The following is a 24,673-nucleotide window of genomic DNA, read 5'->3' as shown; positions in this document are numbered from 1 at the left end:
TTTGCTGCTTCCATGCCACATCATGGTGTGTGGGAGAACCCAAGGAATTCCACCTGTTCCTTTCTCCGAATCTGCCATCCTAGGCCAAGTTTAAAGGTTGGTATTGAACTGGATGGCACCTATAAACCCTATGCAAATTATATGAACATGTGGTGTTCTTACCATGCTTATGAAGTAGTCTCAGAGGGGTAGCCAGGCTAGTTTGCAGCTTTACAAATAACAAGCAGTCCTGTAGCCCCTTAAAGAGTAAGAAATTTTAGTCCATGAGCTTTCATGGTTCAAACCCACTTCCTCAGATGACTGGAGCAGAAAAATATAATTTAGGGTTTATAAAGTGAGGGCGGAGGTGGAGTGGAGGAATGGTTACCTGTCACTAGTAGGATCAGATTGATGAAGTAAATTAAGTAGGCTGTGTCCCATTCCTGCATATATCAAAGGTGAAGAAATTGCCTTTGTATGTGTAAGATATTTGAGATCTCTGTTAAAGCCTAGTTTAAATGTGTCAAATTTGCAAAGGACTTCCTGTCAGATGTCTGCCTCTGTAATCTTGTGGTAAAATTCTTTGATAGAGGAAAGGCTACTTTTAAATTCCATTATTAAATGTCCAGGAAGGTTAAAATGTTCCTGTGTGGGTTTATATGTATTCCATTTCCTGATGTCAGATTTACTAAATAGTGATGTTCCTGCTTGCAAACTCTTAATTCTTTCATATCTCGTACTTATTGTTTGAAATGAGTTCATCAGTTGCATTGCTCACCCCCCCCCCCCCCCCCCCGCCTTTCTCTCTGCTAGACTTTATATATTGTGACTAACTGACTGCAGGGTAGATTGATTCAAATCAAGACGATTCAAAAAACTAAAAAAAAAAAAAACACCCTGATGCTTCCTGGACATATTCTTCAAAGAATGGTGCTAATCTGATCACTAAAGCATGCTAATTTACAACTCAGCACAGTATTTTACAACATCCTAAGAGGGTACATGTAACTTTTTAGATATCTTGATTTTATTAATTTAGGAAATGATACACAATTCTCATTACCTGTGTCAAGCTGCGGATGTAGCAGCAGTATATTAGGAACTGTAAAAACTAACTAACACACATACATGCAATAGCACTTATATTTTATCAAACTAAGTCTTAAAAAGTCTTACATTTTATGTAAATGTTTCACATGGCAATTGTAGCAGTCTCCTGAGTGCTGGCTGGCAGCTGTCCTCAAATTTTTTTTTTAAATTCAGATTTTATGAACACCAACAGTTAAGAGCTAAGAACACTAAATGTTTGTTATCCTTGAAACTTTTTCAACTAGCCATCATCTTCCCCACTTCCACTGTCATTTTGATTCATAGACTGAAACAGAAATAAGAGTTTTCCTGCTTTTTCAGCTCCCAATCAATTTCTGAGGTTGTGTGAATAATACCAAAGGATGTAAATATCCCCTTTGTGCCTACAGGGGAAGCTACTGCTGTGAGAAGTTGGCTTAGCAACCAAAGGAACTCTTGTTTTCAAGGTGCCTAGTTAATAATTCCCACCAGTTCATAGGAGTGACTTTGTTCAAAACAAAAGCAGTAAGCATGTACTGATGATATGGTTTCACTCCAGGTTGAAATTTATTATTTGGCATAACTGAGGAGCAGTTTTTGAGACACCCAAGCTGTGCATCATCTTCAGAAGTTAGACATCTGTCTTTCTAGCTGCAGTTAAGAATGCTCACAAGAAAATTAGGTGGAGTTATCGTTTGATCCATTTGCTTCTTTAACTGCCTGTATTTTAGTTTTCTGGTAAGGCATTTCCTTCGTCAGTGTCTCCTGAAGTGCCTTGCAAATCTCAATAGCATCAGCAATGCAGCAGCAATTACGCTGAAGTTGTTTAAGGCTATGGATAATAGGTTTCAGTATAATGAATGTATCCCCTACATTCCTCTTTATTCCAATGTTAGCTACTTTGGATGAAATATTTCTGCTATTTAATCATAGTCTTCTTCACTAAATTTTATGATAATAGGCCAATTCTTAATAAACAGTTCAAAAAACTCAATCATAGAATTCCACTGAACATTTTGAGGGTGAATTAGTTTGGATCCTCCTTTTCTCTTCATTGAAGCAGGTTTAAAATAGTTGTTATGGAAGTGTTTTGTGACTTCAACATTTTCTTTTGTTCCTGGAGAAGATGTACCTGATTCTTTGGCTAACAGATGCATTAAAACGGGTACTGCAGCTGTATCTTATTAAGGTGCATCTTTCTGTTTGTGAGTATCTTTTCATTTTTGCCATGTTTGCAACAGTGTCTATGACAAAACTTCACACGTCACTTGAATATTTGCTCACAGTTTATTACAGCTTTTCTGACACTTTTCTTAAATATTCTGTTGTGTGAGCATTTCCCAGTGTGTCTATTGTTTCTGAAAGATATGCAGCCCCATCTCTGTTGGGTAGCAGGCACATATTTCTCCATCATTATGTACCTTGCTCCATCCATCAAGTTGCTTCTCATACACTGTATCTGTCAACCTGTCACCAAGGACTCCTTTACTACGTGGAATGTAGCCTGGTCATGAGGAAGCAACTATGTCAATGAAGGTGTTTATTGTTAATAATGTGAAAAGGAGAATTTGTGGCATAAATGAACCAAGCAATCTTTTTATCTATGGTGTTTTGTTGGTATTTGCTGGTCCTCGCTACAGATCTTTTGCGTGGTGTTGATACTTTAATGTCTGCAATATGTTTAATTGCAGCTTTGCTGCTAGACGTACCAGTGGATGGTTCTGAATTTGCTGCAGATAGACAGTCTGTCTCTTATGCTTAAATGGGATCCTGAAACAAATTCAGATATTATTTTGAATAGTCCTTCTCACTTATTCTCACTCTATTATTCAGTTAATATTTACATTTTTTATCAGCAAGGATGCAGATCTGGTTCCGAGTTACCAAGAAAGGTACGAGTGAGTACACTTCAGTGGGGCTTACTCCCAGATTAACTCCTTGGTGCATCTGATTTTTGAGAAAACAAGTATAGAATGGGGTTCTCTTAGAAAAGCTGAGTTATGCTGAAGTAAACTAGGAAATAGACTTATGGTATCACCATTGTGAACTGTGGACATGATGTTCAAAAATAAGGGACATGTATTTATTTATGTAACATAAAATAAGAAAATGACATTCAGTGGCAACTGGAAACTCTAGATTTCTCTTACTCCAGCTTTCTTTATTGTATACTTGGGTGATAGATTCTAAAACTAGTTAACTAATTAAACAATCCTTAAGGATTAGCTAAAGAAAACTTGTTTTTCTAGCGACATCCAACATAGCAAAAGCAAACAGCTTAGGAATTTACTTGTCAAGTCGCATTTATACTAAAAGGCATAGAGAGGTTCTTGAAGAATGACGCATTGCGAAATGGGTTATTTACATTGCTTGCCAGTTGATCCATTCAGCCATATCCACAACATTATATCCCAATAAGCAATTTTCCTTATGAACTTTCATTTTTTCAGCTAGGCCCTGCATCATGTTCATGCACGTACTGTTTTTACCCAGAGAATTAGTTTCATCAGCATATTCCCAGAAACAGTCTTTCTTACACCCAGAAGTCATGGTAGTTTTTCAATGGCAAAAGTGTGTGGGAATATAGGAAGCTTTGTTTGTGCTGAATAATGTCTCTCTTTTTTTCTTTCCAGTCCATGTCACTGTTTCTTTGCTACCTTTTGTGCTAGGATTCGGCAACCTGTGGCGCCGGAGTTGCATATGGCTCATTAAGGAGTCATTTGCATCTCTGGGCGCTGCTGCTGCTGACTCCTCTTGTGGCTCCCTGCCCTGCAGCTGCTGAAATAATGGAACTTAATTTAACTGGTTTACTTTAAATTTAAATATAGTACCGTTATTTCAGTGCAGCAGGGTAGGGAGCTGCCCCTACTGTAGGTGGGGGAAGTGAGCAGGAGAGCTGAGAGGAGAGGCAGCCGAGTTGGCCCCTACTGGCGCCATGCATGTCTGCTGAGAAGAAGGTGTGGGAGGAGGAAGGGGGAGGCAGCGGTTGTCTCTGCCCCTGCCAGACTCTCACATTCCAGTTGAGAAGGAGGAGGCTTGCGGGGGGAGGGCAGTAAGCAGTGGCAGTGTGTGTGCACAGTTGGAGGAGCTCATCTGCTAAGGCAGGTTAATTCTGGATTTGAGACTGAGAGGGGTTAAGCCTGGGGATGTGGGGGCAGGTTTGAAGCTGAGAGGGGTTAACTGTGGGGATGGGGATGGGGATGGGGAGGTGGGTTTGGGGTAAGAGGGGTTAAGCCTGGGGATGTGGGGGATGGTTTGAGGCGGAGAGGGGTTAACCCTCAGATGGGGGTGAAAGTAACTTAAGCTTTCTAACTGGTAAAATAATTGTGTGTGCGCTGTTCTTAAAATAGTGGTGACAAAACCCATGGTTTGATGTTATTTATTAAGGATTATCTCGTATTCACATGCATTGCGGCTCTTGAAGGATTGTGGTTTTTTTGTTTTTTGTTTTTTTTTTTGGTAAATTAATTTGGAAAAAAATGGCTCTTCTTGCTAGTTTTCCTAGCAGACCCCTGTTCTGTGCTGTTCTGTACTCCGTGCTTTCTTATATATTGTCACTCTCTTTAAGACAGCGTCTTAGCTGACTCTTGTGCTATGCTTGGCCAAGGTCTACCAGTGCATACGCACAGAACAAACACAGTCCTATCCAGCCTTGTCCTTCTTTGTACATGTTACTTTTTACTCTGCTGAGAAACAGAGTTTGAAAGCCCAGAACTTTCAACAACCAAGGGTTGATAGGTAGGCTGGACAGACTAGAACTATTAATTCATTTTTTGAGAGACTCTAATTGTAGGTGGCATGGCATCTTTGTGATGAGATTTAATTGTAATTGTTTTTAAAACAAGGATTTTAGTGTTTTATTGATATTAAAAACATAAAAATAAGATTTAACAAACTCAGTTTTTAAGTTTAAAAAATGATTTTTTTGTAACCTGATTGATGGGTAACACTTCTGTCAGAAAAAATCAAATATATTAATTTAGTGTCAGAGTCCTTGAATGGCTGCTACTTTATTTAAAAAAAAAAAAAAAGGCATAAAGAAGATTGTGCTGTGGCAGTTACAGGGCTATCCAATTCAAAGCCCATTGAAGAAACCAGAAAGATTCCCAGTGATATAAGTGGTCTTTAGATCACCCCTGGAAGAAGAAGAAAAAAATCAACACCAAGAGAATTTATCCAAAGATCTTGTTGCTGAGAAGCTGTTTCTCTCTTCTTTCATGTTTCCATAGTCTTGGTTCTGCTTAGGTGTAGCTAGAGCAGAACATTGTTTATGAAAGACAACTAAAAGTTTAGTCAGTAGGGTTTATTTTTCTGGGATGCTGAAGCATCCATGTTGAAGACAGTAGGAACTGGGGGTGCCGAAAGAGTCTTGATATTAGGTTGTGGGTGTAGAGTGGAGGAGAAAGCAAAAAGATAAAGGGAAGAATATTCATCTGTGGAGGGTGGCCACAACCCTTAATTGTATGGTCCTTCTTTTTTCCTGTATTATGATAACCATTAATTGAAAATGTTGCAAAAATTAAAATTTCTCTCATTTTGAAGAGGCTTTTGTTGCTGAAATAAGCATTTATTCTCTTTCCATTTTATTTTTTTCCTTTAGAGTGGGAAGCCACCAATTAAGGATCTGTTCACAGAGCTCAAGGATGGAAGGAAGCTCTTGGATCTTTTAGAAGGGCTCACAGGAAATCCATTGGTAAGAGAAATACTTACTTAGCAATTTGTGAGGGGTACTAATCGCTGGACTTCTGGTTCCTAAGTACAAACATCTCACTATGTAGTGCATGTGAATTTGGGACTGATTTAAAGCCCTTTATTGAGAGACTTGATAAAAGAGAGTCTTTCATGCTTTCGTGCCCATTTGTGGATGCTCCATGTTAAACTTTATGGGCTTGATCTTGCTTTTGGATCCTCACACCAGACTCCCATAGGTATTAGGGCTCCATAAAGGCCACCTTCAGGATTCAGATTTTGATAAGTCAGGGGAAATGGAGTAGCTGCAGTAGTTCAAGGATTGCTTTGAATTTTGAGTTCTCTCTTCCCCTCACCAAACTAGGGAACCACAGAAGACAAAGGGCATTTCCAGTTGTTTTCCAGGTGCCAAAACAACAAATCACCTCATGCTGCTTTTTAAGGAGCCAGTAACTCCAGGTGCTGTGCCAAATTGCTAAAAGCTTCACCTTTCCCATTGGGAACACCAAGGCAGTTACATCACAAGTACAAAATTCCACAGCACGCTAACAATTGTGATGTTTATGTAAGACCAGTGTAAAACTTTCTGAAACTGAAGTTTGTTTCAATATGCAAGGAGTGTTTTACTGAGTGTTACTCTGTTTCACTGTTAATTCAGTAAAAATCCCTGTCTGATTTCTGCAAGTGTTCCTTGTTTCTGTTTCTGTTTATAAAAATAATACCACGCTGCAAAGACAATTATACTGTTTTTCTCTATTTATTTTGTTTTCAGTTGTTGTCATGTGTTTTGACAAGAGCAAAATGTAACTTTGTATTTTTATTTTTAGCCCAAAGAACGAGGCTCCACAAGAGTACATGCCCTAAATAATGTCGACAGAGTGCTGCAAGTTTTACAACAGAACAATGTAAGCTTCTATTGTAACTTAAAATAGATTTTTGTGGACAATTTGGTTTGGTAAGTCTTCTAAAATAAGTGGATTACAATTTCACATCAGAAACCTACTGCACACAGCAAATAAAAATGCCACCAGACAAAATGAAAACTGAGCATTTTGTGTGGTCAGTGTTTTTGGCTAATGTCAAATGGTTTTGTGAAATAATTAAATGCAAACACTATGTTATCAAAATAATGTGGGTTTTGATGAAGGGGAACTTAATGCTTTGACTGTAGGCATTTGTTTTCTGTGCATGTTAAACTACATTTTACATTTATCATTTGTAAGCATTGTTCCCTCAAATCTTGTCCATCCATGTGTAGAATAAATATTTTGTGTTTCAAGGCATGTGTGAATGTGGACACTAATAGAAACAAAAATACTTGGTTGTGGGCACTCTGACAATCAGCTGGAGGGCACTTGACTCTCTTCAGAGGACGCACAAACACACAGCTTATAGGGAACGCTGCTTGTAAATCATTAGCAACTCTAGTTCATGCGTGTTTATTGAATCAGTAATATTTAATCTAATCTAGTTTCTTAGATGCACTCACAATTTTAGTGTTTGAGCTCTACTTCGCCACACCTTTGACATACAATCTATATATTATGTATATGTCGTCTTTAGAAATCTCTATGGCTCAGTCCCTGGAAATGTTTTGAAAATTGAGTCACGAGCTAAGGACTGATGAATACCATCAGGGATTGGAGACTTCGATTTGTTAATTCTCTGAAGCACAAGAATATGTTCCTATAATTTTGTGCCATCTTTAGAAGAGTTATGGCCCTGCTCTTTTTATTGCTGCAGTACATATACCTTCAAATAGTAATTTTAAAGAACATGCATTAAAATATTTGTTGCAAAAATGCCTAACTCCACAAAACAAAGTTGCCCAGACGGTTTCATCTTGCAGGTAGTTGGCCTAATGCTAGACGGATGCTCTCTGTGCATGAATCTAGACTACTAAATATGGGGCTCCTCTGATGAAGTTGCAGCACTGGTGCAGGAATTCTCAACGTCATGAAAGTTTTTTGCACCTATCTATTCCTTTAGGGGAGAGATTCTCTTGAGGTGGCGGGGGCGGGGACCAAATTTCGGGGGGGGAGTAAATCCAGTATTTATAGTAAAATGGGGAGAGCAAGTGCCAAGTTACAACACTACTTGATGATGGAAGTGTGTGCATGTCAAATTCGAAGGAGTAGTATTGTGGTTTTGTGTGGGGTTGCAGTGCTACTCTCTCACATTTGGCCTGTAAGGGTGACTGGGCCAAGTTTTGGTGGAATTGTAAGCCGGTGTACCTGGCTGCAGTGTTGCTCACTCAGATTCTTTTCTTCTTGTGCAGCGGGCCCTGCAATTTTACAAAATCCCTAGAGTTGTCCAAATGGGTCTTGATATGAAAAAGTCTGAGAACCCCTGCTTTAGGGCCTGATCCAAAGCACACGTGAGAGTCTTTCCATTGACTTCATGAGTTCTGGTTCGGTCCTTAATGAGTTGTCCTGCACTTATAAATCTTTCAGTGGCTGATCAAAATGAACAGTACCGCTTTGAGAAAAAACAAGAATATTTTTACATTTTTCACAGTTGTTTGCATTATGGTGTAATCTTCTTATAGTGTAACAATTATATTTTTTTCATCTTGGCAGAATAGCTTCATGATAAGCATTTTTTTTTTCCTAATTAGAATTGTTATTTTGCATGTGGCAGGACTGAAATAATTCAGGAACAATAGCTTCGGTTTGTTTCAGTACAGTGTCTGAGTTTCTGTTTATGTACCGCTGATTAAACAATGTTGTCAAACTGTTGTATGTTACTGAGCAGTTTCCCCTTGTGTTTTGTTGGACTAAAATTATGTTATTAAGGAGTGACTTGAAGTGATCAAGGATTTATTCTTCTCTAACATACAGTACACACATTTATTTGCTTTCCTAAGGATAAACAATGATTCTTTCTAGCCTAAAATTAATTTTGATTTATATTATGAAAATAGTAAATGGGACTGATTTAAATGACCTAGTGATTCATTGATTCTTCCTTGACCACCTAAGATCTGTTGTGTTGGAATTGTGACGGTAGCATTAGTCAGCTGACTGTGGTGAAGATTCTGCATGGCTATGTCTACACTAGCCAAAAACTTCGAAATGGCCATGCAAATGGCCATTTCGAAGCTTACTAATGAAGCGCTGAAATATATTCAGCACCTCATTAGCATGCGGGTGGCCACGGCACTTCGAAATTGACGTGGCTCACTGCTGCGCGGCTCATCCCAACGGGGCTTCTTTTCGAAAGGACCCCGGCTACTTCGAAGTCCCATTATTCCCATCTGCTCATAGGAATAAGGGGACTTCGAAGTAGCCGGGGTCCTTTTGAAAAGGAGCCCCGTCTGGGTGAGCTGTATCAATTTCGAAGCGCTGCGGCCGCCCGCATGCTAATGAGGCGCTGAAAATGTATTTCAGCACTTCATTAGTAAACTTCGAAATGGCCATTTGCATGGCCATTTCGAAGTTTTTGGCTAGTGTAGACATGGCCCATGTGATTTACACCAGGTTCTCCGAAATATTAAGAACACTTTTAAGATAAAGGAATGCTATTGGGTGTGATTACTTCCTTATCACCTGGGAGCAGAGAGGCTATAAAACATCAATACATTTTGAAAAAAATAAGTATTGAGCATTTAAAAAAATATATTCTAAGGAACTGGTGAATATTAGGTGTCAAAATTTCCTGTGATTGCCTTGACTTCATTTCCCTTATAAGAGCAGAACAGTTTAGATGGTGGTGATGATAAAAAAGCAGATTGTTGACAGAATGATTTTCCTGAAGTGTAGTTACAGCATTGGATGTAGAATTTAGTATAGGTACAGAGATGATATAGAAAGAGTTGTCAATAATCATACATGTTCCCAAACTACAAAGAAGTCTGTTTGCATATTCTCAGGACCTTTCCTTCACTCAGTAAATTGCAATTTATGCAAAATAATTCTGAGCCAACTGCATTTGGAGTACTTCCATTATGACATGTTCCCCTCTTCACATCCTAGCTTTCTTTCCAGTGTTAAATGATCTTCATTAGTGGCTGTTTTCTGTCTCCCTTGAGAGTTCAGTCCCTCAGCATTTTATGAAGTGGGCCATACTAAGGCTGAATCTACACTGAGATAAATTTGAATTTATTCCAGGTAGCTTGATTTTAGCACCTCTGTCTTCACTGTAAACACCATTAGCTTGGTTTTGGATGCACTAATCTCGAGATTACAAAATTGCAGTTATCTGGTGGGTATAGAGTCAAGCTCAAATTCAGGAGTTCGATTAAAGGCCAGTGCGGAAGCGCCATGTCTTAAAATCGAATTTATTAGCCTCCAGAGGTCTCCCATATGTAACCCACGATGGCCCCCTCAGTGTTCCACTCTGGCCGCTGTTCTCCAGTAACAGGAAGAGCCTGAATTTCCAAGCGGGAGCAGCCAGCCTTTAGCTGTGGGCTCATGTTAGTATGACAGCCTGAGAAGTATCTTTCTTTCTGTGTTTCTTTTGTATTAGTGCTGTGTGTGCACCTGCCCATTCATATAGCCCTGCAGGGAGTTCACGACTCTGACTGTACACTTGTAATTTTTTTTTTCTGCACTGCATGGTGCCAGCATCTGCCCCACCATACCATGTGTCAACGAGGCTGTGCTAGGGGTTGTGCTTGCATAACACTCCCAGAAACTTCATCTGAGTAGTTTACATTTGTGTGTGTACACCTTCCCTCCCCCACAGGTGCCACACAGTCTGGGTCTTTCCTGCATTCAGCCATATCACGTGGGTAGCCCCCAACCCGATAAAAGGATTTGCCTGCTGTTTGGTGCTGACCATGCTGCCAGTCACGTATTTAGGGCTCCAAGGGCCGCTAAGATAATCAGGGGCTTGTTGTCACTGTGGGAAAGTCTCCCCCTGTGGTTAAGATACTGGGGGCTTTGCTGTTGTCATGGGGCAGTCTCCTCTGATGGATAAGATACTGGGGGCTTTGCTGCCACCGGGGAAAAGTCTCCCCAGCGGCTAAGATATTCAGGGTTTTGCTGCTGCTGTGGAGAAGGACCGGTTCAACTGGCCCCCCACTGAACACCCACTTCACCCACACCTGGGCTTGCTGTTGCTGGGGGAAGTCTCCCCAAACACCTAAGGGGCTTGCTGCTGCTGGGGAGAAATCTCCCCAGGCAGCTAAGATACTGGGGGCTTTGCTGCCGCTGAGGCAAAGGACCACCTCAACTGGCCTACCCCCTCTTAGCTCATACGGGGGCTTGCTGCTGCCAGGGAAAAGTCCCCCCCCCAGTGGCTCAGATATTCGGGGTTTTGCTGCTGCCTTGGGGAGGGGCCTCTTCAACTGGCCCTGCACTGAACACCCCCTTTGCCCATACTGGGGTTTGCTGCCGCCAGGTGAAGTCTCATGAGCTGGGTGGGGGATGGGAGGGGCTGATTCCCCAGGAAGGGACCATGTCAACTGGGCTCTCAGGGCTTCTCCCTCCTCCCCAAAACACAAGCTGGCTCCCCTGTCAATGAGATTTGGGACTTCCACCATCACCTTATCATATGTACAGAGACATTCTTTCTGTGTTATGTTGTGTTACAGTGCACCGGAAAGCCAAAGACTCTGCCCAACAGAAATGGAATGGTGGAAGGGACCAAAATTTTTTTTCCTAGACTTTTCTATCCTCTTTCTTCTCACTTTGAGGGTCCCTGCATTATTTCCAGAGATTAGCATATTTTCAGGGGTTGGGAGGGGAATGAGGAAAATTCAATGTGGGAAGATGGCAAAGACCAGCGAGCATACCAAGAATACTATGGGGATGAGGGAACTGTGGGATATCTTCCCACAATGCAGTACTGCAGCAGTCAATGTTAGTCAATTTGAGTGTGGCACCAATGACTCGACTTTGTGCGGAGCATGTGGGAGATGAGGATGGTCAAATTTGAACTTATGAATTCCAGAATTAGAAAATCAATATTAATAAATTTGAATTTATCTTGTAGTGTAGATGCAGCCCAAGATTGTTTTAGTGTAGGGATCAAAAGAGGATCCTTTGCTACCCCCTTGCTTTCCTCACTGTTTCTCCAGAAGCATAACTTTCTGCTGCTCTAAAACGTGCCTCTACCTGAAAAGTGACCCTGGATTGTGAGGTTCCACATATGTCCCAGTGATTCCTTAGTTTCACTCGTCTCCAGATAAAAAGATTGGTTTGAAAAAGCAACACTCAGCATAGGCAGACTTCAGAATCTTGAAGGGAGCTATTCTGATAATTTAGTCTGACGTACTGCATAACAAAGGCCACAGAGCTTCTCTAAGAGTTCCTGGAGCATATCTTTTAGGAGAACATATGTTTTTGATTTGAAAAATTGCCAGTGAAGAATATGTCTTGGCCCTTGGTAAATTGTTCTGATTAATTACTTATACCTTGCAGAATATACACCTTATTTCCATCCTCAATTTGTCTAGCTTCAGCTTCCAGCTATTGAATTGCTGCATTTTTCTGTGATAGATAGAAAAGCCCATTATCAAATTTGTTTTTCAAATAGGTAGTTTGTTACAATCAAACCACTTCCTTAACCTTCCAGAAGAGTAAGCTTCTTGAATTTGTCCATATAAGTCATGTTTTCTACCTATATTATATTACAGTCCTCAATTTTTTTCTGAATCTCATTCTCTACAGCTGCTACGTTACCTTACCTGGAATCTGTATCAAATGGACAGACCTATAATTATTTGGAAATCGTACTTAGCTGTTTAAAGTATTGGTACAACCATAGCTTTCTTTTAGTCTTTTGGATTTCCATAGCATTCCAACCTTTCCTGAAAATCACCATTAATGGTATAGTGAGCCAGCTCTTGTGATAATTCTTGGATACAGATTATATGGAATGGCTCAAAACATAACAGGTGGCATTACACACAAGCTGCGTCTACACGTGCACGCTACTTCGAAGTAGCGGCACCAACTTTGAAATAGCGCCTGTCACGGCTACATGTGTTGGGTGGTATTTTACAGTTAACATCAACGTTAGGCGGTGAGACGTCGAAGCCGCTAACCCCATGAGGGGATGGGAATAGCGCCCTACTTCGACGTTCAACGTTGAAGTAGGGAACGTGTAGTCGTTGCGTGTCCCGCAACATCGAGATTGCGGGGTCCTCCATGGCGGCCATCAGCTGAGAGGTTGAGAGACGCTCTCTCCAGCCCCTGAGCTCTATGGTGGCCGCGTGGAGCGGCCCCTTAAGGCTCCCCACCCCCTCCCTTCCTGTGCAGGAAGCTGAGAGAGCGTGCAGGCAGCAGCAGTAACACGCGGCTAGCCTGCACGCTCCTCCGCAGCCGCAGCCACCCCCACCCCCACCCAACGCAATGGCCGCCCGGCAGCCCCCCCAGCGCCCCCCCCACAAAGGGGAGCCAGGGCTCACAGCCCAGCAGCCAGGCGGGGAAGCGGCAGCGGGGCCCCTCCTGGACGGAGGCCGAGCTTTGGGACCTGCTGGGGCTCTGGAGTGAGGAGGAGGTGCTCCAGGTAATGGGGAGCAAGAGGTGGAATGCGGATGCGTTTGCTCGGCTGGCCGAGGGCCTGGCCGCCCGGGGTCACCCTGCCCGCACTCCGGATCATGTCCGGAGTAAAGTGACGGAGCTGCGGCAGGGTTACGCCTGGGCCCGGGATGTGGCCGGCTGATCTGGGGCCGCCCCCGTCACTTGCCCCTTTTACAGGGAGCTCAGGGACATCCTGGGCCCCCGGCACACCTCCTCCCCTCCGGCCACTCTTGATACCTCGGCCGAGGAGCCCCAGCAGGCCCCGGAGCCGGAGTCCGCCCCGGAGGCAAGCCCCGCACCCCGGGGTCCCCCCCAGGAGCCCACCTCCGGGGCACCGGAGGAGGAGGAGGGGGAGTCCTCCTCGAGTGACGGGGGGCTGCACATCATCATGGCCTCGAGGAGCTCCAGCCGGGCGTCTGCCCCCCTGGGTGTCCCCCGACTGTGGGAGTGGACCATCAGGTATGTACCCCCACCCCCGGTGCACACCCACGGGGTTGAGGGGCGGGGGTAATAGATATGGCCAGGGCCCTCCACATGCCCAGATGACCATGGCCCCAAGGACAGCAGTGGCACGTCCCTCACAGGAGTGCATCAGCCCCTGGCCCCCCCAGCACGACAATGCCATGCCCCATCCCCGGGGCTGGGGGGAGCGGAACCTCTAGGGTCCCCCGGGGGGAGGGGGTGGGACACCCAGCAGCAGCAGCATGTGATGGAGTGGGGGGAGTGCAAATGCGAGACTCAGGCTAGATATGAGAAACAAGCTGAATAGCTCCCAGTGGCTAAGGATGATCCTGGGGCTACAACTGGCAGGTTACACCTCTGCCCTGAACAAAGAGGAGGGAGGAGCCGAGCTGGGTTTGAATCGGGGGCGGCAGTTAGAGGCTAGGGGAAGGGAGAGCTGGAAGGCAGCCAGCCTGAGGAGGTGGAAAGCTACACCCGAGAGGGGCACCCCTCGGGGTCTTCTCCCCAGGACGGGTTGGAAGGACTGTCTCTGACTGCTGTACTGTCGCTTCTGTGAGAAACTGGGCATCTGTTGCCTAATAAATCTCCTGTCGTACCTGCTGAGTGAGTGAGAGTCTCTCCTGCCAGCGGATGGGGTGCAGTGCAGGGGGACCCGTGAACCCCATCACAGCAGCATCTCCCGGGGACGGGGATGGGGAACCTGCAGCAGAGGGGTAGGGGGACAAGGGCCACGGCTCGGGGCCCACACTAACAGCTGTCTCCACTCTTCTTCCCCCCTCCTGTCTTCCGCAGCTGCACCATTGGAAGGACTGGAGAGCGCCGGCGAGGCGTCAGTGGTCCCGGAGACCCCTCCAGGGCCATCACTCCAGGCCAGCCCCTCGGCGGAGCAACGACCGGCCCCACGGCGGGGAAGACGGTGGACGCAGCACCACCAGCCGCTGGCGACAGACCCCCAGCTGCTGGCACTGCACTGTCAGCAGCTGGAGGTCGCCGAGCAGCAGCTGCGGGTGGAGGAACGCCGCCTCCACCTCCAGGAGTGGGCGCTGGCCTGGCGCCAGGAGGCATGGAGGGCCTACATGCGGACCCTCAACCACATCACGGACTCCCTGGCCCCCCAGGCCGCGCTGGCCGCCGCAGCGCCTGCCCTGCCTGCTCCACCCGCTGCTCCAGCCGCTGCGCCGTCTGCCGTCGCACCGCCACCTGCCACCGAGGGCCATTCCGCCGAGGGGGACCTGGGGCCAGCTGACACTCGCCGGCCGTATCTCCCGGTCCGCCCGGCCCCCAGCCAGCCTTGGCCAGGGCTGTGGCCAAGGCGGGGATCCCGGCCGCCCACCCCCAGCGCTGGACTGTAGGGGCTTGGGGCCCAGGATGTGGCCCCCCCTCCCCCTTTGTATATATTCCCCCCAGTTTATTGTTCTTTTCTTGTAAATAGTTTGTATTTGTGACCCATTACTTTGCTGATCTTTACCCCCCATGTAAATAGTTCACCCCTTCCTTGTCTTCCCCTTTCATGTTATCCCGATTTTTATAATGTATATGTATTTATCAGTTTGATTCCCCTGTACATAGTTTGTCTTGTTCAGAATATTTATAATAACAATAATAGTATAAGAGTTGTAGTAAAGAAAATGTTTGAGTTGACAAACAACTGTCTGCTTTTACTTTTACAAGAAAAGTGGGGGGGTGTGCTCTTGGGTGCTCTGTGGTGTGGGTGTAGGGGCAGGGAGTGTTGTGGAGGATGGGGGTGGTGCAGTGGGGGGCCTGCCAGCGTTCACCCTGCGGCCTCATCGAACTGGGCCCTCAGGGCCTCCTGGACCCAGGTCCCTTCGGGGTCCACCTGGCGACTGGAGGCAGCGAGTGGTTGCACATCGGCCCTGCCGGCCTCCACAGCCCAGCTGTGAAAGAAGGCCTCCCCCTTGCTCTCCACCAGGTTGTGTAGGGCGCTGCACGCACCCTCAATCTGGGGGATGTTGGTGGGGCCCGCATCAAGGCGGGTGAGGAGACACGTCCAGCGCCCTTTGGGGCGGCCAAATGTGCGCTCCACCACCTGGTGCGCGTGGTTCAGGTGCTGGTTGAAGCGCTTTTGGCTGGCAGAGAGATGGCCCGTGTAGGGGTGCATGAGCCAGGGCCGGAGGGGGTATGCCGCATCTGCGATGACGCAGAGGGGCATGGTGGTGTCCCCCACAGGGATCTCCCGCTGGGGGATGTAGGTCCCTGCCTCCAGCCGGCGGCACAGGCCCGAGTTCCGGAATATCCAGGCGTCGTGGGTGCTGCCAGGCCAGCCCACATAAATGTCCAGGAAACGGCCCCGGCTGTCCACCAAGGCCTGGAGGACCACTGAGTGGTAGCCCTTCCTGTTTATGTAGCGTCCTCCACTGTGTTCCTGGGCACGGATGGGGATGTGGGTCCCATCCAGAGCCCCGAAGCAATTGGGGAAGCCCAGGGTGGCAAAGCCCGCGATGGCGGCATCCGGGTCCCCCAGCCTCACGAGCCTGTGGAGGAGCAGGGCGTTGATGGCGCAGACGACCTGCAGGGGAAGCACATGGGAGAGCACCAATGAGGGGTGTGCAGGGTGTGTGTGGCCCTCCCCTGCCAGGGCCCCCTTCCCCTCCACTGCCAGGGCTGCTTCCCCCTCCCCCCCCGTGGGTTCTCTTTTCTCCATGAGGACAGCCCTGACGGTGGCCTTGCCGACGCCAAACTGCTGTCCCACGGATCGGTAGCTGTCTGGAGTGGCCAGCTTCCAGACAGCGATGCCGACCCGTTTCTCCACACTTAGGGCACGCCACATGGCGGTGTCCTGGTGTCTGAGTGCGGGGGTGAGCCACTGGCATAGCTCCAGAAATGTCTGTCAGCTCATCCGAAAGTTCTGGAGCCAGTGGTCGTTGTCCCACTCTCTGAGCACCAGCCGCTCCCACCAGTCAGTGCTGGTGGGGTAGCTCCGCGGCCGGGGGACGGGGGGTTGCTGCAGGGTTGGGGGTTGAGTCCTCCTCCTCTGCGGGCAGCTCCTCCTCTGTGGCAAGGATGTGCTCAGCTGCCTCCTGCATGGCATGGAGCAGGGCAAGCACTGCTCCGAGCAGGGCAGCTGGGTGGACCTCTGGCGGCTGCTGCTGCTGCTGCTGGGGGTCCATGACTGCGTCGCTCGAGGTGTGCGTGCCTATGGCTCTGCAGACCGCGTGCTGTGCAGGCTGCGTGTGTCTGGGAGGGGCCCTTTAAGGGAGCGGCTAGCTGTTGCCCCGGAAGCGCTAGTCCGCCCTGTGACCCTGTCTGCAGCTGTTCCTGGCACCCTTATTTTGATGTGTGCTACTTTGGCGTGTAGACGTTCCCTCGCAGCGCCTATTTCGATGTGGTGCTGCGCTACGTCGACGTTGAACGTCCACGTTGCCAGCCCTCGAGGACTTGTAGACGTTATTCATCGAAATAGCCTACATCGATGTAGCGTTCACATGTAGATATAGCTACAGTGTTCTAGATCAGAGACAGTTTTGCTCTTTTCATTGTTCCCTTTTCTTCTACTCTCTGGGAGAAACACTGGGACGTGATTCACATTTGTACTTGCTTGTGAAAAAAGGAGTTTGTTTCAAAAACTTTACAGAGGTTAAGAAGGGTTCAAAAGTGTTCCATAAGTGATTAGGTAAAGTAAAACAATAGTGGAAATTTCAGGAAAAAGTGAACAGATCATTAGTGAGTAAGGATATTTTAAAAAGGAATATAAAACCATCGTGTTCCCCCTTGCAGCAGCACCTGAAAAATTATATAAATTCCACTGACACTGCATTAATGTAATTTTTCCTGAATTAAACTTCTTCGGTTAAAATTAATGCAAACTAATTCCCTCCTGGACTCTTACTACCTACAAAGCTTATCACATGACTTCTGGGTGAATCTGAAAATTAAAGTTGTTCATAATTATGACACTTTCTTGACACACTAATATCGTGCAGTATTTAGGAGTACATCTTACCTTGAAAAGCAGACCAGTCACAGCATATTTGCCCCATGCTGGTTGGAATTGAACCTTTACTCTCTAATCTATGTATTTTGTTTCTAATTGCCTTCATGACAAATTCAGGTAATTCCTCTTGTAGAAATCTCTGCTTGGCTGTTCTCACAAAATTAAATGTACCTGTTTATTTGCTAGTGAATTTGGTTGAATAAAAAAATGGGAGGATACTCAAACCAGTGGTGGAAAACAGTGAATGACTTAATTGATTTGATGTCTCCAGGTGGAATTGGTTAATATAGGAGGAACTGACATTGTTGATGGAAATCACAAATTGACCCTGGGATTACTGTGGAGCATCATCTTGCACTGGCAGGTGAGGAAGCTTTGGAGAGGTCGGGGCTCTTTCCAGGAATTTGCACGTTGGTCTATTCTGAATTCTTACATATCTCTCTCTATCCACTTACTGGGAAAGCATTGCTTCTCTGTGTGATTTGTAATGAAAAGTAGGTCTGAGTTTAGTTTTTGACCTTTTCCATTGGCAGAATCACCAAATGCATGTTCTAATGATATGTCCAGTTGGCTGTTTTGCTAGTCCTGTTAGCACACACAAACATTTGAAATGAAGACTAAAACATTCTTTTTGCTAGCGTTCTGTACTGACCTACTTACCCGGTCTCTTAAAGTGTTTCAGCAGAATGCCCTTGATACTGTAATTGTGCCCTGGTTTTAGTGTCTCGCCAAAGTGCTTCCGCTGACTTTAATGGAATTACTCATGGGTGAAATGAGTGACGTGAGTGAGAGGAGAACTGGATATGTTGGGAGGGATCACGTCCCCTTCTTAAGCATCATGTAAAGTGGTAAATGTCATAAGGGGCTAAAGAGAATTCCCCATGTGGAATCAATGTCTTCCCCACAAGGCCCACTATAGAAGAACATGCTAGGGGTAGAACAAAGGACACGAGGAAGCAGAGCTGTAGAGTATTCCATGCAAGTCTGGGCAGCACTAGGGATGCTGTTCTAATTTAGAAAAGAGACAAGGGTCCCATTCTGCCCCAGCACTTCTTGTTGTTTTTCCTCAGCTGCAATGTCTGTAACTGACCGATTGCATTTAATGAAAACCACATTTTCATTCAGATGTCATGTGGTGCAACAACTCCATTTAAATGTGGTTGTGACAGATAAATGTGTAAATTGTAGTTTTTTATGGATTGCTTTCCACAGGTGAAAGATGTCATGAAGGATATCATGTCTGACTTGCAGCAGACAAACAGTGAGAAAATCCTGCTGAGCTGGGTTCGGCAATCTACAAGGCCTTACAGTCAGGTCAATGTTCTCAATTTTACCACAAGTTGGACCGATGGACTGGCATTTAATGCTGTGATCCACAGACACAAGTAAGGGATCATTACATCGTTACATGGCTACGCAAATAGGAAGTTTCTGCCTCTTCATCCTGGAAAGTTCAACAGCTTTTTACACTGTTTAAATGATTCTCTGCTGGTGGGCTTTGTTTTTTGTTTTTACAATAACAATAGAGAGAAATTTGCCAATCCGGCACGTACTTGCGGAGGGTAAAGCTGTAACTCTCATTGTTTCTTTGCTGGCTTTTCAATTACCAAAGAATAAAAGTGCTTGAAACTGCTGTACATGACATGCATTAACTAGAAAGTAAGCTGGAAGATGTCTTTACAGAGAGGGTATCTTGGTTAGTAGACCATCTTACTTCTTTCCTCAAAACCAAAAATACACTTGAAATAAAGGCTCCAGTTCAGCTTGTTGTTTGCAATATGTCTAGTGAGTAGATAAGGAACGCTTTGAAACAAGTCAACATATCAGAGTGCTCTCTCTTACTTTTGAAAAAGTGTGATTAGAGAGACAGAAATTATTCTCATGCAGTTGGCATGTATTATTGTATAGAAGAATTAAAGACTAATACAATTTATTTCTGTAGTGTAGTGTTGTACTCTTCCTTTTTCTAAGTGGTATTGTTTAAGCTGTTAGGGGCAAAGATTACATATTCTTTGTTTTGGGGTATGTGTTTAGTGGTCCATAGAAATAAATAATGAATTAACAAGTATGCTGTATACAATCAGATATTTCTGCTTTAGGTCAGTCCAGTCTCTCAAATGTTTCAGGTTCCATCATTTCCCAGAATGCACTCTTCCACAATATAGTTTATATTGTTACAGCAGCTGGAGGCCAACCAGGTCACAGCTCCAATGTGCCAGGTCCTGGGCAGACCTATAGGAAATGGTTGTCCCTTTCTCAGTGATCTTGTAATCCAAAAGATCGCAGTTAGATGTGATTAACAAACAAATTGGGATGGGTTGCAGAGGAGACAGGCAAGAAAAGTAATTGAAAGTGTGAAAGTTTCTTCTCAGTAGAAATTGCTACTCACTCGCTCTCCAATGAATAGTGCAGTGCTTCCCAATTATATTTGTCCACGGAACCTTTTTAAACTCAAAATAATTTTGTGGAACCCCTGGTATATGGAGCCAAAAAAGTAGACCATAAATAAGTAAGAATAATAATAAACAAATGCTAAACAAGGTCCTGAGATCAGCATTTAGTTTAATTGCACATATTTAAAAAAAAAATCACATTTAATGGTACAAAAAGTAAAGCTTGAAAAGTAATATGCATGATATTGGCAGTTATCAATGCAGAGAGTGGTTTTTCTTCTTTCCTTGGCAAATTCTTTTTATATTTGGTTTAATACTGGAAAGTTGGATTTGCATATCTGGTGTGGCATTCAGTGAGTTTCTGCATTTCATTTTTGTTGCTGCATAATTACAGAACCCAGTTTAGCACAGGTATGTGCTAGTGAGGGGTAGCAACCGACGAATTGCATGTTTTGATAATGCTGAATATTCTTGACCTAGGCCTCCCCAAAATTATCCACACTCCCTGAGAGTGAGTACGGGGATTTATGGTGATATGTAACAAGCGATTTCACCACTGATTAACTGCATGCGTGCAGTGCTGAGTAGTGACATCATCATCATCCCCACACTCTGGCTAAGCTGGCATTATGCAGGGACCCTTATCATGGCAAACACAAATGAAAACTGCTTTTAATAAAATTCATAAAGGTTTAAATATAATTATTTTTAATCACAAAATGTTACTGTAATGAAACTTTTTCACTGAACCCTTATTTTCACTTCGTGGAACCCTGGGGTTCCGTGGAACAACATTTGGGAAATGCTGGAATAGTGCATTTATTTTTTTAAATAAAAAAGATTTTAATAAAATAATCCCTCCTCATTATACATATGGGTATCATTTTATAAATCCCTTCTAACCCTCCTTGTTTAAACTCTTTGTAGTCAATTACTAAAATCCTATTAGTTATATTTTATCTTAGTTATGTTAGGTTTTTTTAAACCTTTTTCTAAATGTCAGAACCTTTAACTCCCTATTCAGTTTTGTTCCGTACCTCAATAGTCATTCCACTTGCCTTTAAGGTACCCATCATTTCCCTTCCCCACCAAGTTTGAGAAATCTTAAGAATAATGGTCACTTTTTCATAATTTCTGTAAAAATACAGAAAATAATTGTTCATGCCACTGTAATATTTGCTGTTCAAACACTGCACCATGTACTAGTTGCACTTCTCTGAATTTGGAAGTAAAATGACTAGAAATAAAAGTGAAACATACTTTTTTCTGATTATCCAAAGTGAGTGCAATACAAAAAGTAAACACTCAGAAGTAATGTTGAAAAATAAATACTTAAATAATAAAAAATGTTTTTTGAGCTGGCAGCATTTCTTCTAATGTTACCACAAAAATAATGGTTGTAGAGTGTAGTATATGTCAAATGATGGGACTGTTACTCCAGTAATGTGGGTACAAGTTGAACCTCTCTAGTTTGGCACCTTTGGGACCTGATAAGTGCCGAACCAGAGAATTTGCTGGACCACAGGAGGTCTGTATTCTCTAGCAACATTGCCAACATTTCCACTGCTTACTGGGCTCTTAGAAGACATTTAGGGGTAAATTACAGCTAAATAACAGCATAGAACACTGAGAGCCAGGACTGGTGGCTGTAAACACACTTTATGGGGCCACCGGGAACTTGACCACTCCCATGATAAGTGGACCATGTGGCTAACTAAAATTATGCTGGACCATGGATGTTGTCCGTAGTGTACTGGACTAGAGAGGTTCAAACTATACAAAGTTAGTGATTTAAATATGTCCTGGATTTTGTTAGTATTTGTGTGTACAGACTTCAGCTTTCTGCTTTGAATCTCAGTTTGAAAATCTGTAATTGCTGGAAGTATTGTAATGCTATCTGATTTACGAAAGATTTCCCCTTCCTTTCCCCCACTCTGCCTATTTTTTTTAATTGGTGATTTATTTTGTTTCTCTTGTTCTTTCAGACCTGAGCTCTTCAGTTGGGATCAAGTTACTAAGTTGAGTCCAACTGAGAGACTAGAACATGCTTTCACCATTGCCAAAACCCAGCTGGGAATAGAAAACCTGTTAGATCCTGAAGGTAAAATACATTTGCTTGCTCTTGATTAGAAATTTTGTTTTTGAGATAAGTGTTGAAAACTTACTTCTATTTACTTTTAATATAAATGCAGAGCCAGGTTATTTTCAGGTTTTGACTTCTTGTTTATCTTCTGCCACTGACCCTGTGAAGAGAGAGCTAATTATGAGGGGGTCATTTGTGTTAGTGTAAAAGGGAGATTTGTCTTCCCAGATTGCTTTTATTTAAAATTACTTGATGCAAAAAACGATTCTTGGTTAAGAAAGAGCAAAAACTGGTTCACAGTAGGACAGGTGGTTTTTTTATTAATGAAGGATCAGTGGATTAAAAGGGTATTGCGTCAAAAAGCATAGGAGGTAAAACTATAAATGAGTAAACATTTCCCAGGCTAAAGCAACACATTAAATACTACCTACTTGATATCTCTTCTCACCACACAAACCCACCTTTGCTGTCTGTTGCCACTGAAGAGCAGTAGATTTTTTTCCGCTGCCGCAGTGCCTCACTTGAGGGAGCACTTGCCAGCAAGCTTCTGTGACTTGCATTAAATTCCTGCCCCTCTGAGTGGACCCTGGGCTTCCCAAATATATGTCCTACATAATAGAGCAGCAGATGAGTTCTGCAGCGTTAAGTGATCAGTCCTGGTGATATAGAGGTGAGGTTCAATCTAGAGAAAGCTGTTTAAACCTTATTACCCAGTGTGTCTGTCAGAAGTGAGGATAGAGGGCTCTGACTTTGCACTGTAACTTGACTGAACTGTGTGGTTTTGATGCAGCTCTGAGGAAACTGATATGTTCATTTATAGGATTTGGTAGCTTCTGCTGCACTGCCAATACTGTGTAGGGACTGACAACCTATGGGCATTCCATTTTGTTCTTTGCTCAAACTGTGTAAATGCTGAATTTCCCAGGAGACTTTCCAAACTAAATTCCTTGATTTCAGGTGCTGCTTTGCTCAGAAAAGTTAGGGATCGGCTTTAAAACATAAGATAAGTTGGGGCAGAATAGCCTCAACCTCTTTACAAAAATATTCTAACATTCTGAGAAATGAAGGGATTTATTCATTTTTTGCATTTTCCATTGCTCATGCTTTCTAATCTGTTAACCTTTCCAGACATTGTGGGGAAGGAATGCCTGACCTTTTCCCATAAAATTTCTTGAGAATATTTGAGACCCTGGCACTTTCTGGTACATACACCTCATCTTTGCTATCTAGGAAATTTTCTGGAAAAGCAGTCTCACTTCAGTTTTGCCAAATGTCCTTTGTAGATGTTGCTGTACAGCTTCCTGACAAAAAATCTATCATCATGTATTTGACCTCTTTGTTTGAGGTCCTTCCTCAGCAAATCACCATGGAAGACATCCGTGAGGTGGAGACTCTTCCAAGGAGATACAAAAAGGAATGTGAAGAAGCAGCATTTAATATACAGCAAGTATGTTTCTATACCTTTGGGTCTGGAAGGCTCTTGGCTGTAATTTTCACTAGTATACTGGTAGCTCTTCTGCTCTTTGTGAAATCCATGGGAGGATACTAAAAACACACTCTGACATTCCTCTTCCTAATTCTGTGTCTCACCTTTGTTTCTGTTCCCCCTCCCTTATCCTATGCCAGCAATTGTCGGTTTGTTCTGGAAAGTTTTAGATGCTTTAAGCTTCTTGTTTTTGTCCATCTTTTTCATTCATCTCGGTGTGCTGGGCAGGATGTCCCCTGATCCTGAATTTAATTTGCTTTGGGAGAGTTTTTATTCTTCTCTGGCACTCCTTCCCTCCACTTTAGTGTCACCTGCTAAATTAACTTAGTAAAAACAACTGTGGGTAATTTTATTCTTACTGGTGACCTCGAGACTATATTCCTCTTGGGGGGGAAAAATGGAAATTAATTATATTGCACAGTTGGCCTTTCTAGTCTACAAAGTAACCAACTATGTTACAAGATGGCATAACAGACAGGCTGTCATGTCACTGAAGTACTCAATAGGTCTTAAACAATCTCTGTTTGGTGACAATTATGGAAACAACATCTCTGTATTTGTAATAAGAGTTACTTTCCTCTTTGTTATGCAGAGTGCAACACCTGAAGAGGAACACGGAGGTTCGAGAGCTGAAACCCCTAGCACTGTAACTGAGGTGGATATGGACTTGGACAGCTACCAAGAAGCTCTGGAAGAGGTCCTTGCATGGTTGCTTTCAGCTGAAGATATCTATCACGAACAGGATGAAATATCTGTTGATGTTGAGGAAGTCAAAAAGCAGTTTGCTGACCATGAAGTATGTTTGTGTTGGCAAATCTTTTTCCAGCTTCTGCTTAAAATTCTTAGCTCTTAATAATGTAAACTGCAGAGTGAGAGATACCTATCTCACAGAAATGGAAGGGACCTTCACAGGTCATCAAGTCCAGTCCCCTGCCCTCAAAGCAGGGCCTGTCACCATCCCTGACATTTTTTTGTTTTCATCTATTTGCCTTAGACCCCTAAATGGTCTCCTCAAAGACTGAACTCACAACTCTGGGTTTAGCATGCCAATGCTCCAACCACTGAGTTATCCTTCCCAGTTGTTCTAGTTCA

At 44.0% G+C, this 24,673-nt stretch overlaps 1 protein-coding gene across 5 annotated transcripts in view; it reads left to right on the top strand.

Moving 5' to 3' along the window:
- The window catches only part of UTRN (utrophin), a 560,266-nt gene that overhangs the window by 123,829 nt on the left and 411,764 nt on the right, over nucleotides 1-24,673 (top strand). For all 5 annotated transcript variants that reach the window (XM_074990438.1, XM_074990437.1, XM_074990436.1 and 2 more), the window contains 7 exons: nucleotides 5,648-5,740; nucleotides 6,564-6,641; nucleotides 17,891-17,983; nucleotides 18,832-19,004; nucleotides 21,998-22,113; nucleotides 23,379-23,542; nucleotides 24,174-24,377. In XM_074990438.1, the coding sequence (XP_074846539.1) occupies nucleotides 5,648-5,740; nucleotides 6,564-6,641; nucleotides 17,891-17,983; nucleotides 18,832-19,004; nucleotides 21,998-22,113; nucleotides 23,379-23,542; nucleotides 24,174-24,377 (921 nt within the window). The remainder of the gene's footprint in view (nucleotides 1-5,647; nucleotides 5,741-6,563; nucleotides 6,642-17,890; nucleotides 17,984-18,831; nucleotides 19,005-21,997; nucleotides 22,114-23,378; nucleotides 23,543-24,173; nucleotides 24,378-24,673) is intronic.

The sequence above is a fragment of the Carettochelys insculpta genome, chromosome 3, assembly GCF_033958435.1.
Source record: "Carettochelys insculpta isolate YL-2023 chromosome 3, ASM3395843v1, whole genome shotgun sequence".
Lineage (NCBI taxonomy): Eukaryota > Metazoa > Chordata > Testudines > Carettochelyidae > Carettochelys > Carettochelys insculpta.
Note: the sequence above shows the minus strand (reverse complement) of the source record. Positions and strands in the feature narration are given on the sequence as shown.